General features: G+C 50.7%; 1 protein-coding gene across 1 annotated transcript; it reads left to right on the top strand.

Moving 5' to 3' along the window:
• The first annotated feature begins 8,028 nt into the window (after positions 1-8,028).
• SLC31A2 (solute carrier family 31 member 2) lies at positions 8,029-12,164 on the top strand. The gene is made up of 3 exons (XM_007936766.1): positions 8,029-8,095; positions 10,407-10,596; positions 11,996-12,164. Exons 1-3 carry the CDS (start codon positions 8,029-8,031, stop codon positions 12,162-12,164), a joined length of 426 nt encoding a protein of 141 aa, XP_007934957.1.
• The last annotated feature ends 1,006 nt before the right edge of the window (positions 12,165-13,170 follow it).

Raw genomic sequence — 13,170 nt, 5'->3', positions numbered from 1 at the left:
TGGTAATCACGAAGCCAACGCCAAACAGGAGGGGTCCAAACAGAACACAGAAGCAGCCCCGCGGCGCAGGTGCTCGGGTTCGCGCCTGGGTCCCGACCTAGTGAGTGCGCTCGAGGTGCCCGGGGCGGGGCGCGCCGTGGGGACCACAACTCCCAAGCGTCCGCGCGCCCGCCTCGCCCCCACCACGTGGGCCGCACTGCCCCGCTGTGATCCCGGCGGCGGCGGGACTGGCAGCGAGCGAGGAGGCGCGAGCGAGCGGAGCCGGGCCCGCACCGCCCTGCGCGCTCACTATGGCGGTAAGTGTGGGGCGCGCCGAGCCCGGGATGAGCCGCGGCGGCGGTGCCCCTTGCAGCAGCCGCCCGGGCACTGGGCTGGCGAGGGGCTGCGTTGGCAGCCTCGCCAGCCGCAGGAGCAGGGTTGGGGGGACTCCGCAGGTGGCTTTGGGGGCTTCATTTTATTTGTCGCTGCTGCCGAGGCCCGTATCAATCCAGCTCGAGCAGTTCTGGAGCGCCGGCTGCGGTGCCGCGCGAGGGTGGGTGAAGGCGGACGAGTCTGGGGGCGCCGGAGCGCAGGGACTTGGGGAGCAGGGAGATCCCGCGGCTTCCTTCCAGAGGAAAGCCCCAGGGTATTTCAGCCTGCGGCCGGCCCGGCACAAACACCCCCGGACCCATTCCCTGCCCTTGGCAAGTGCGCAGCCCGTGCTTTGGGGAATAAACACCCAGCTGCCTGCTGTCTTCCCTACAAGTTGGGGCAGGGATAAGCTGTTTTTCTAGGTGGGGTTGATCTGACGTGGGCAGGAGAGCTCGCAGGACTCCCTGGTCTTTGAAGAAACCGTGTCATTTCCTTCACCCCTTGAAGAATGTCACAGAATTTAAGATACAGGAGGAGAAGGATACAGGTGGTTCAGGCGAACGCCCACCCCAGCCCCTGCTAGTCCTTTAAAAGGGGAAATAGAAGCGAAGGGCTTGTAAAAATCCCCCAGCCAGTCAGCAGCAGGAATGAGACCTTCCTCTTCCCTTAAACGTTTGGTTTTTATAAATGATGAAACTCTTCTCAAAATGTTAAGTGATCCCCAAAGAGAAAATAAAGAAGAAAACCAGTCCTGGGCAGGCTCCCTTTCACAGCTGCTCCTCCCACCCAGGGTGGGGCCCTGAGTAAAGCACAGATAGTTACACTCAGCTGCTAGAGGCTGAGGTTCATCCCAAGTGGGAAAGCCTGATTAGAGCCTTAACTTGTGGGTCTGACCACAAACCCTTAATTGAAAACTGCAGCCCCAAGTCCCTTCCCTCAAGCCAGGATTTATGGGTTTGAATCTTTCTAGAGAAAAGGCTAGAGTAGAGTAGGCTGGGAGTCCCTGGGTGGTGCCTGTGGTTAACCCCTTCAGCACTAACTGAAAGGTTGGTGGTTCGAGTCCACCAGAGGCATGTTGGAAGAAAGGCCTGCCAATCTACTTCTGAAAAATCAGCCTTTGGAAATCCAGTGGAGCCCAGTTGTACCCTGACATACTCGGGACCACCATGACTCAGAATTGACTCTGGCACCAGGTTAAGGGAGACTGACTATGGAAGAGTCCATTTGCTCATAGGCAAGTTCAGGCTGAAGCTGAAGACAATTAAAACAAGTCCACAAGAACCAAACTATGACCTTGATTATATCCCACCTGAATTTAGAGACCATCCGAAGAATAGATTTGATGCATTGCACACCAGTGACCAAAAACCAGACGAGTTGTGGATGACATCAAGAATATCATACGTGAAGAAAACAAAAGGTCATAGGGTCAGTATGAGTCGGAGCTGACTCGACAGGACCTAACAACTGACAACAACAGGCTGAGGGACCTTAAGTGAGTCCTTGCCCCTCCATGGGCTTTGGCCTTCCCAGTGAGTGGGACCAGATACTCCCTTGGGGCACTTCCAGCTTGCGGCATTCGGCATTCTCTATGATCCTCCCTTTTCCCCTGGCTGACTCCTGTTCCTCCTGCTTCAGGCTCTCCTGGCCACCTGCCTCTCTGGCTGAGTTAGGTATTTACTCCAGGGAACTTCAGCCTCAGCACTCCCAGCCTGCTCTGTGCCTCCTCTCTGAGTATGTTCGTTAGGTTGACACTTTGCTGTCTCCCCTATTAGACTGTTAGCTCCATGAGGGCCAAGCACCAGTCTATTCATGTGTGTATCTCCAGGGCCTGCATGTCGTTGGCACAATCAAAGTACATGTTTGTGGGCTGAAGCAACTATTGCTTCCTGAGTGGCTGGGTCTACTGCAACAGTTGTCTCACTGTTTTGGGCTGCAGAGATAGCTGGCCCAGGCCCAAGGCTGATTGGAGGAGCCCAGTTATGGAACTTGTCTGGTTAATTAGCCACTGGGGACATTCCAAAGAGTTCTGGTGCAGTGGTTAAGTGCTCAGGTGCTAACCAAAAGGTTGGGGTTCGAGCCCACTAGCCACTGTGTGGGAGAAAGATGTAGCAGTCTGTTTCCATAAAGATTTACAGCTTTGGAAACCCTATGGGGCAGTTCTGCTCTGTCCCATAGGGTTGTTAGGAGTTGGGATTGACTCTGTGTAAGTGGGTTTGGTTTGATTTGGGGGATATTCCATTCACGCCAGCTGCTTTACCAAGTGAACTCAGAGGGAGTTAGGGATCCCCACCCCATTCAGCTGCCGGGCAGAGATGGTGCTGGAGGCTTTTGTTGAAGCTGAATAAGCCCACCCCTAGTGTAAGTGGAGTTTCACAGAATTATTTGTACCTGTTTATTATTATTATCGTGGTAGAAATATATGTAACATTTGCCAATTCATGTTTTATATGTCCAGTTTAGTGACATTAATTGCATTCACCATACTGTGCAGGTGTCACCAGTATCCATTTCTAAACGATTCCACCACAATTAACAGAAACACGGTGCCCCCGAAGCAGAGTCTCCCTTCCCCCAGGCTCTCACTCTTGATAACCACTGAGAAATTTTGGTCTCTGTCATTTACCTGTTTCATATAAGTGAGAGTCTACAGTATTTGTCCTTTTTTAGCTGACTGACTGATTCACTTGGCAGAATGTTGTCAAGGTTTAGTCATGTCATAGTGTGTATCAGGATGTCATTTCTTTTCATGGCTGTGTAATATTCCATTGTGCGTATGCCGCACATTTTGTTTATCCTTTCCTCTGTTGACCGACATTGTTAGGTTGCTTCCTATACCTGTGTTTTTGCATACCAACTTTTGTGAACATTTTTCCATGTCAACAGATCCTTCTTTTGGAAATCCTAATGGGATACCTATGGGCAATAAGCACTCAGAATGAGGTTTACCTTCTTTTTGGTACTGTTTCAGCTTTTTGCAGTGAGGATGTACCCCCTTTAACATTACGGGCAAGAGCTGTTTTATTTTTAAATTCTTCAGCATGAGTTTTTCAATGACTCCATAGGTTTCCATTTTGAGACAATGACATAATTTACTTGACTAGCCCCTACTTTGGGGAGCTTTGGTAACAAAGTGCCTAAGGCACTTGACTGCTAACCAGAAGGCTGGCGGTTCAAACCCACCAGCCACTCCTCAGAAGAAAGATGGGGCAATCTACTTCCGTAGTGATACTGCCTCGGAAACCCAAGGAGGGGTCGCTATGAGTCGGGTCCGACTCGACGGCACATAACAACAGTCCCTACTTTGAGGGACATCGTGGTTCAGACGATTTCTCAAAGCGTGGCCCCAGAAACACCCAGGGTGCTTATCACGCCTGCTGAGGTTGGAGACCCAGCACAGGCTTTCCAGAAAGATCTCTGGCTCTGGTCACTCTGCTGAGTGACCTTGGGTGGATCACTGGGCCTCTCTGTGGCTGCCTCGTTTATTTAAGAAGATTAGTAACAGTGCTCAGCTGGTGCGTGGTGCCGGGGATGAGAGGGGTCAAGGCTGGAAGGTGAGCATAGTGCAGGCACACGCAGGCCTCGGCGGACACAGCAGCTGCGTGCCTGTTCTATTCAGTCGGCAGTGTGCCTCTGTCCTGCCAATCCAGAACTTCCAGGGAGCTCGCTCGGCCCTGTGTAGCCAGAGGCTGGGGTTGAGGACATGAGCAGACCCATTTCAAAACTGCACATTTGCTGAGTGCAGGAAGGAGAGCAGGCAGGTCCGTTTCTGGGTCTCTACCAAGCTTGGCTGCTACCCGAAAGGCAGTTCACAGCTACCCAGCAGCCCTGCAGGGGAAAGAGCTGGCAGCCTGCTTCTGTGAAGATTATAGTCAATAAAACCATATGTGCTGTGTCACTTGGGGTCACTGTGAGTTGAGATTGACTTGATGACACCTGACACCACCACTCCCATCAAGCCTTAAAGGAGCCCTGGTGGTACAGGGGTTAGTACCGGGCTGCTAACTGAAAGGTTGAACCCAGCCAGCCGTTCCAGAGGAGGACCTGGTGACCTACTCCCGTAAAGGTTGCAGCCTAAAAAATTCTGTGGGGAAGTTCCTCTGTTGCACCGGGGTTGCTCGGAGTTAAAAATGACCTACCGACACCCAAGCCCAAAACTGCAGTGTGCGTGTCTGAACTCAGGGACTGAGGCGACACATGAATGAGGTCCCCATCCAACCCAGAAACCCAGAGGCACTCTTCCTTTTGACTGGAGGCCATTTGTTTTCTTTCCCTTCCTGGGGTTTTAGGGTAGGAGTGGATCTCTAGCTGGGAGCCTGTCTGCACCGTTTTAACAGGGCCTGAGAGTGTGAGGACAAACCAAGGGAAAGGGCTTCTGGGGTCCTGTCCCCATCGACACATGAGGAGACAGAGATCCAGAGGGGCCTGCTCTGGGGCAGTAACTCAGGGTCACGCAGCTGGTTGCTGGCAGAGCTGGGAGGCACATCCAGGCAGTATGGCACGGAGTCCGTGCCCTTGACCACCAGCCCTTGCTGCCTCTGTTCCGGCCGTGACAGACTGTAGTGAGCGTCGAAATCCCTTGTTGTGCCTCCCCCTGCCTTGGTGGCTTCATCCCTGAGTTCTGATCTAGGGGGTCTGGAGAGGCCCAGGAATCTGCATTTTTAACAAGGTGATTATACTGTACCTCCTCACTGTGCCATTTGTCATTCAGGACTCGTACTGGCCCGCACTCTCACACTAAAGCTAGGAAGAGGCCCCAGGCCTACCAGGTCAGGGCACATTCCTCTACATGCAGTCATTCACCTGCACCGTGGCCTGCCTTTGTGCATGCAGGTGTCACGGCAGCTGCTCACGCACACCTGTGTCCACCCCGTGGCCTCTCTCCCACCTCTTTCTCTTTGTCTTTTTGTCTCATTTTCCAGCTGTAGTCCTCTGGACTGGGCCCTTACCTCCCAATCCCCAGGTTGGTCCTTGTTTGTTTCCTTTGCTCACTTACTTGGAGCTCTTTGTCTTCCTCCGGGAAATACCAGCCAGCTGCTGATTTGCGGTTATTGACCGTCCTGGAGAGGGGCTAAGCATGGCTGTGGGGTTAAGGCTGAGGCCTGCATCCTTAGACAGCCCACCCCACCCCAGTTTCTTCCCTTCTCTTCTCCCGAGTGGCTGTATCTGGATCCTCTGCTCTTTTCAATCTTGTTTCCAAAGTGTTAAAACGAACCACCACAGACGGTCTCGAGCACGCATCCAGAGTGTCTCCAGCAGTGCAGGATCACTGGGTTCCCATCGTCACATCTTACTGCCTCTGTTTTTCCTCTTGTACCAAAGGAGTGGCTGCTAAGAAGACCTGGGCTCTAGTCCTTATGCGGCCACTGACTCATCATGTGACGGGGCATGCCACAGCTGCCTCTGGGGCTCCATGTCCTGCCCTGAGGGGCTGTGTAGGAGGATGGTTAAGGGCACAGACACCGGAGCCAGATGGCTGAGGCGAAATCCTAGCCAGACAAGTTCCTTAAACGCTCCACGGCTCCATTTCTCATCTATAAAATGAGGCTAAGAGGAGTGATTTCCTCTTATCATTAAATGAGTTAAGATGTAAGTAACATTTTTATGCCCATCAGTGGAGGAATGGATCAACAAACTGTGGTACATACACACGATGGAATGTTACTAATGTTAAAGAACAGAGATGAATCTGCAAAATATCTCATAACACGGGTGAACCTAGAGGACGTGATGCTGAGTGAGATCAGTCAATCACAAAATGACACATACTGAATGAGACCTTTATTGTAAAAAGTCAAGGAAAGAGTTCCACAGAAAAAGAAATCTTCTTTGATGGTTACCAGGGCTGGGTGGGGAGAGGAGGGTAAATCACTGACGGAGGAGAGACACAGACTAACTTGGGTGGAGGGAGAAGGGAAGAACACAGCCGTACTCTGGCCTGCGTGGGGTCACCATGAGCAAAAATAAAGAATTAACTCGCAGCAGAGACACTCTGATTGGCCCTGCTTGGATAAAAGCAAAAAACCAAACACACTGCCGTTGAATCGGCCCCAACTCAAGGGACCCCCTCCTTGGGTGTCCGAGGCAGTATCACTAGGGAAGTAGATTGCTCAACCTTCCTTCCAAGGAGTGGCTGGTGGGTTTGAACCGCCAGCCTTCTGGTTAGCAATCAAATGCCTTAGGCACTACGCCACCAGAGCTCTTGTGGAAGTAGAATGGGACCTCCTAATCCCTCAGCCACAGCCAGATACACAGGCACACGTAGAACCACCAGTATCAGTAGCTACCCCGCGAGGTGAGGTGGGAGCATGTCTCAGAAGAAGGAGGTTGTAACTGCCCTGATGCCCCTAGTGGGGTGTATTAGCTAAGATACAACTTTGGCTGCCATACGAGACCCTAAGTAATAAAGTCTTCAAATCATAAAAATAAAGGCTTAGACAAGGTGGAAGTTTATTTTTTAGAATGGTTCCTGGCACAGTGCTCAGTAAGTCCTAGCTCATCTCACTTCCCCTCAAATACGAAAAGAGAAGGTGGTGCTAGACCAACACCTCCCCAGGGTCTTCTGCAAGGCACTTTCCTACAGCAAGAAAGGAAACAAAGTTCTACAGGAGCAAAGACACTTGTGAAGCTCTATCTTACCTAATTCTGGTATTTCCTAAACTTGACCCCAGAATCCCTTTTTCAGAGTACCTCTTAAGACCACAGCCTGTGGTCTTCCCATAGAACACTTTGACAAATGCCGTCAACGCCTCCTGCTTGGGCCTGTGTGGGCAAACGTGGGTTTGCGGAGCACTTACTGTGAGTCGCCTTGTGTGGATGGCTTCACAGATGTTTTCTCCCAGCAACTCTAGGAGGACAGAGGCCCTCATTGGCAGATCTATCTCACCCCAAATCCTAGAGTCAATTCATTATTCTTTTGCTGTCCCCTGTGATCCTAAACTCAGAGTAAGGGAAGTGAAGAGGGCTAGAACATGTGTAGCCCACGGTTTGGGGCTGTCCTCTGTAAAGATAAGGTTGGCACTCTCAGACTCTGGTTTCCAGGGGGCCATAGAACATCCCTGAGCACCAGGCAGAAAGACGTTGTTCTAAGTGACAAAATGACAGTTAATCTGCCCATCCACTGGCTCAGGCTACTCTGCCTGAACGTCCTCTCTCTAAGAATTGTTGGCCCTGCAGACTTCATGAGACCCCACAGCTTCTCCCCTGATCCTCTCCCCTTGAACACAAACTGCTTAAGGTGAGAAGCTGCTTCTTGGCAGGTCTTGGGCAAACCCTTGCCCTCTTAGGACTCATTTTCTTGTTGGGAAGTAAGATAAGGGTGTAGAGGAGGCCAGAGTTGGACCAGGTGGTTTTTTTCAAACTTAACTTTCAGCAGCTTCGATGCCTCACCTGTCTTCACCCAGAACCCTGTGTTGTGTGTTTTATATAATAATTACAAGTAAAATTTTATTTGAACAAAGCTGAAGCAGGGCCAGCTCACTTAAGCTGTGCTGCTGATCCACTCACTGTGGGACTATCTGGCCTCTGCTGGCCCTGATGACCTCTAAAGGCCCTTCAGGCACTTAAGTCCAGTAGCCGCACGTTCCCGGGCTCCCAGAGGAGGCTGCTGGAAAGCATTAGGGACCCCACCTTCCACTGCCCTGAGCCCGCTGTGATGCAGAGCCCCTTCTCTTTCAGATGCATTTCATCTTCTCAGATAAGGTGGTGCTTCTGTTTGATTTCTGGAGTGTCCACAGTCCTGCAGGTAAGAATGGGGAAGCCCAGACCTGGCCTGGTAGCTCCCAGCTGTGGAGAGCCCACGTTCTCCTTGTCATACAAGGGAGCAGACTCCTCTTGCCTAAACACTGAGCAGCAGCTTTGGGTTAAAAATTCCATTTTCAACCACTAACCTTCAGAAGGCAGAAGGCTCTCAGGTCCGTTACCTGGCTGCGGTCAGAGACTCGTCCGAGATCACACAGTGAGTAATTATCAGAGCCAGAACTCATCTAGACCTCCTGGTGCATGCTGACACCTCCCTCACCCACAGTTCCTTGGCCAGCTCAGACGCCTAGGGCAGCTGCTGCGAGCTTGGAGCTCAAATGAAACACCTTTGACTTGGAAAGGTGGAGTTGGACACTAAACCATGAAGAAGTTATTTTTCTTCTTAAAAGTATTCTGTAAGCAGCTCAAATGCCCATGATCGTGGATGCTGATCAAATAAATTACAGTCAAATCATTCTGGTTATAGTTGAGTAAGAAATCACCTCAAACCTAGTGGCTGAAAACAGTAACAGTCATTGTATTATTCTCTTTCAAGGTTCTGTGAGTTGACTGGGCTCAGCTAAGTGGTCCTTGCCGCGAGGTCTCTCGTGTGTATGTAGCCAGACAGTGGCTGGAGCTGGAGTCACCTCGAAGGCCCCATCTCTCGTGTGGTAGTTGATGCTAGTTGGCAGCTAGGACCTCATCTGGGGTTGTTGGCCTGTCCTGTGGCCTGGGCTTGCACATGGCCATGACTGGGTTCAGGAGCAGGTGGCCCGAGGGAACGAGGTAGAAGTACATGGCATTTTTAAGACCCAGCCTTGGATGTCACATTATCATTCCTTCCACCCTTACTGGTTGAAGCAGTCACAAATGTCTGCCCAGGTTAAAGGAATGGGCAAAACACTCGATGGCAGGCGTGTTGACATAACATTGTGAGAAGACCATGTGGGGTAGGGTATATTGTGGTGGCCATCTTTGGAAAATATAATCTATCACAGATACTATGAAGCCAGTGGAAAAATAAGGTAGATTGGTGTGTGCTAAGGGGGACCCGTGTACAAGGTGCAGTTGGGTGATGGAGTCAGGCTATGGAAGAATATGCACAGATAGGATGCTGCTGTTCAGACAGAAGTTTCTACACTATCCTTGGAAGGCTACACAATAAACTGCTAACATAACTTTCTCTGGGGAGGGGACTGGGGCTCTGGGAGACTATGGGTGGGAGGGAGACTTTTCACTGTATACTCTTTTGCACTATCTTTTTTCTTTTACCATGTATGCTCAATTACTTACAATTTTATATTTTAAAAACTTGCAAATTTCCCCTTGGAAGCTCAACAAGACACTACGGCCACACCATTTACTGCTCCCTGTCCTTCTAAAAGAAATGTAGCAATTAGCACTTCATTTCACACAGCAGCTCTTGTAAGCACCTAATGTTTCCTGTAAGATACCTTATTCGATTTTTCCTATTGTGAAAGTAATAGATGCTCACTGTAGAACCTGTAGAAAATGTGATGAGAAGTGAACAGGTACCTTTTCTCCCTTGCTGAGATAACTATTACTCCTTTGCCATGGATTCATTCTTCAGTCCTTTGGGTTTTGTGTACATACGTGGAAAAAGGACTCTGCTATACATCCAGGAGGAGCTCTGGTAGCATAGTGGCTAAGACACTTGCCTGCTCACCAGAAGGCTGGCGGTTCAAACCCACCAGCCACTCCTCGGAAGGAAGGTTGGGCAATCCTACTTCCGTAGTGATACTGCCTCGGAAACCCAAGGAGGGGTCGCTATGAGTCAGGGCTGACTCGAAGGCACATAACAACAACAACAACATACATCCAGGACTCACTGCTGCTGTCACGTCAGTTCCAACGCATAGTGACCCCCATGGGTTTCCGAGGCGTTACATCTTTACGGAAGTAGAGTGCCCAGTCTTGCTTCTCTGGAGTGGCTGGGGTTTAGCAGTCAGATGCCTTAGACACTGACCACTAGGAAGTGTGTAGACCATGGGGGGGAGGGGGAGGCGGTGATGTATGGCTTCCGCTTCACCCTCAGCCCCTGGCTTTTCCAGGCAGCTTCTCTCCCTAGATCTCCAAGCCACACCCAGCAGGCCACCCCCGCCAAAAAAGGCCTGGAGGGGAAAAAAGACATTGAAGTTCCAAGCTGAACAAGGGTGGGGAAGAAAATGCCAGGGAGGCAGATGGAGTGGCTGCAGAGAGGATGGGTGGTGGTCCCTCTGCCACCGGCCCCAGGGGAGGCTACCAGAGGGAAGCAGTGTCCCAGAAGGTCCCTGCCACTCGGCCTCCTCTGGCAGGCATGGTCCTTTCAGTGGTGGTGGTCCTGCTCCTGGCTGTGTTGTATGAAGGCATCAAGGTTGCTAAAGTCAAGCTGCTCCACCAGGCTCTGAAGAGCCTGCCACCTCCCGCCGACCAGCAGCTCATTGCGGAGACAGATGGGGAATCGACATGTTCCGATTCACCCCCGGTCAGCAGAACCCGCCTCAGGTACCAGACACTGGGGGTGGGGAATGGGCACTGGGTCCTCACGTTCCCCTCAAAAAGTAGATGGTCCCAGACAGCATTGTCAGCGCGACTTCACAGAAAGGAAATTGAGGCCCAGGGAAGGACCAGGATTTGCCAAAGTGCTTACAGTTGGTAAGTAGCAAGGTGAACTAGAACTCGGGTCTCCTGAGGCCAGTCCAGAGCTCTCAGTTCCGTGAACAGACACTTGGCAGGCTCAGCATTGCTTTAGGAGGCTCTGATCTGTACAGTTCTTCTGGTGCAGGCCTCTCTAGCAACAGGTGGCCACCTACTCCCCCCAAATCTCACTAGGCTTCCTTAGGTCACTAGGGCTCCCAAGCCCAGGGGGGATCTGTAGCTGCCCTAAGCAAATGACAAGAATTGCTGTCAACAATATATCCAATTTGGGGTAGGGGGTGCACCCTCTCCCGTCTTCCCTTTCCACTTTGATAGGCTGGCTGTTTAGGGTCCCCCTACTACCCTCTCGAGTTCCAGCCTCATCCATCCTTACTGAGCTGCGTCCTTCATTACCAGCCGTCTTACATGGGTAATCTCAAATTTTCACAGCTACCCTGAAGGGAGGGATTCCTACTCCTATTTTACTGATGAGGAAACCTAAGTTCAGAGAGGTTCAGACACTTACTTTTGGCTACAGTTAGTAAGTGGCAGAACTAGGAACTGAAATGTCACCACAGTGCATGCTCTTTGTGTTGTCATTGCCTCCCACACTGTGGTTGCTGGGTGCCTTGAACTGGTTCTCATGGCAACCCTGGGTACAACAGAACACAGCACTGCCTGGTCCTGCCCCCTGTTGCAGACACTGTGTCAGTCCGTCTTGTTGAGGGTCTTTCTCTCTTGCTGATCCTCTGCTTCACCAAGCTTGATGTCATCTCCCAGGCCTGGTAACATAAACACGCCCTAAGTACATGAGATGAAGTCTCACCATCCTCCCTTCTAAGGAGAATTCTGGCTGTACTTCTTCCAAGACAGATTTGTCTGTTCTTCTGGCGTCCATGGTGTTTCCAATAGTCTCCGTCAGCACCATGATTCAGATCAATGGAAGTCTGCCTACTAATAATTCTTTGTTGTCCCTTATCAGTCAAGTTAGATTACATAGCCCATCATTTTTCTTTTTGCTTAGGATGCTAGGAAGCTCAGACCTAATGTGATAAAAGTGATTATGTCAGGTTCCTCATACAAGTTCCTCTCCTTTCCCTATCAGTGGCTTCTGATTCCGTCTCTCTAAAGAGAAAGCGATGCTCAGTCAAGCACATAGACTATAAACAAACTGCTCCTGTAACTCACCTGCCCTTTCTGGGCTCTGATATTGACTCCCAGCCTCCAGCTCATCACCAGCATTAACTTGGTTCTCCTGTTTCTTCAGGTGGTTTCTGTGTCACTTTGGCCAGTCTCTAATCCACGTCGCTCAGGTGGTCATCGGCTACTTCATGATGCTGGCTGTCATGTCCTACAACACGTGGATTTTCCTTGGCGTGGTCCTGGGCTCCGCTGTGGGCTACTATGTAGCCTACCCACTTCTCAGCACGGTTTAGGCGGCAGGGGGTGTGCAGGCATTGAAGGCTGGAGGGGGCTGGGGCTCCTTTGCCCCAGACACTGGAATTCCAGCCCCTGGTCTGCTTTTGTTTTTCTGACAGCCGTTCCTCACCTTGCTCCCCAGCTCTGGAAGCTTTCAGCTGAAGTCAGCTCTTGCTCCCTGGAGTTCAGAGGCTACCTCCCTCCTCAGCCAGCCTGCATAGGGCCCAGGCCTGGTCTCTTTGTGCCTTAAGGAGGCTGTCATGACCAAAGGGAGAAAGGCAGAACATGGTGCAGGATCACTGAGCCTCGAAACTTTTTAAGAATTTCCAAAGATCCTCAAGATGGTGATGTGGGTTCTGTGTGATGAAGGGCAGGGAACCCAGAAACTCTCTGCTCTCTTGATTTGTGCCTTATCTTAAAGGAGCATATTCCATGGCACTTCCTGACCTGTCTTTGAGGACAGAGACTAAGCTGGCTCCTTTTTCTCACCTTTCTGCCTTTAGAATACATGAAGACTGTCTCTTCTATGAATCATGTTCACATGCTAAGATTTTTTTTTAGCTTCTGGTTGACAATTTTTGCACAAGATAAAATCTCGAATGAAATTATTTTATTTATGATGGATGGCAGCATCTGCTAAGACCCGTTTCCCTTTCTTGGTGGGGAGAGTGAGAGAAAGCAGATTCAAGGCACACAGCAGGGTCCGTTATCAAGGCTCCTGGCTTACTCTGGGTAGATGGAGGTCCTCCCAGCAGACTGCACTGTCTACAGGAGGAAGAGTCTAATGGCCCTAGATGTCTGGGAAGCTCTTCACGTCCTTGGTGCACTGAACCCTATTCAGTATTTAGTCATGTCGTCTATTTATTACTTACGCTCACTCACAGTGATCTGGTGGGAAGCATGATTCATTCACTCAATACTGATTCATTCATTCACTTAATGCTGATTAAGCCACAGGGAGTACTGACTGAAGATGCAATAAGTGGTCAAACCAAAGCTGTTAATGTTTTTATAATGAGATGG

The sequence above is a fragment of the Orycteropus afer genome, unplaced genomic scaffold (assembly GCF_000298275.1).
Source record: "Orycteropus afer afer isolate SDZICR_OR568_19922 unplaced genomic scaffold, OryAfe1.0 scaffold00037, whole genome shotgun sequence".
Taxonomy (NCBI): domain Eukaryota; kingdom Metazoa; phylum Chordata; class Mammalia; order Tubulidentata; family Orycteropodidae; genus Orycteropus; species Orycteropus afer.
Note: the sequence above shows the minus strand (reverse complement) of the source record. Positions and strands in the feature narration are given on the sequence as shown.

Bases quoted from the DNA above. Each gene is read 5' to 3' on its own strand.
- SLC31A2 (XM_007936766.1), top strand. From the start codon at position 8,029: ATGCATTTCATCTTCTCAGATAAGGTGGTGCTTCTGTTTGATTTCTGG. The intron at 8,096-10,406 runs GTAAGAATGGGG...CTCCTCTGGCAG, and splicing joins GAGTGTCCACAGTCCTGCAG to GCATGGTCCTTTCAGTGGTG. The intron at 10,597-11,995 runs GTACCAGACACT...CTGTTTCTTCAG, and splicing joins GTCAGCAGAACCCGCCTCAG to GTGGTTTCTGTGTCACTTTG.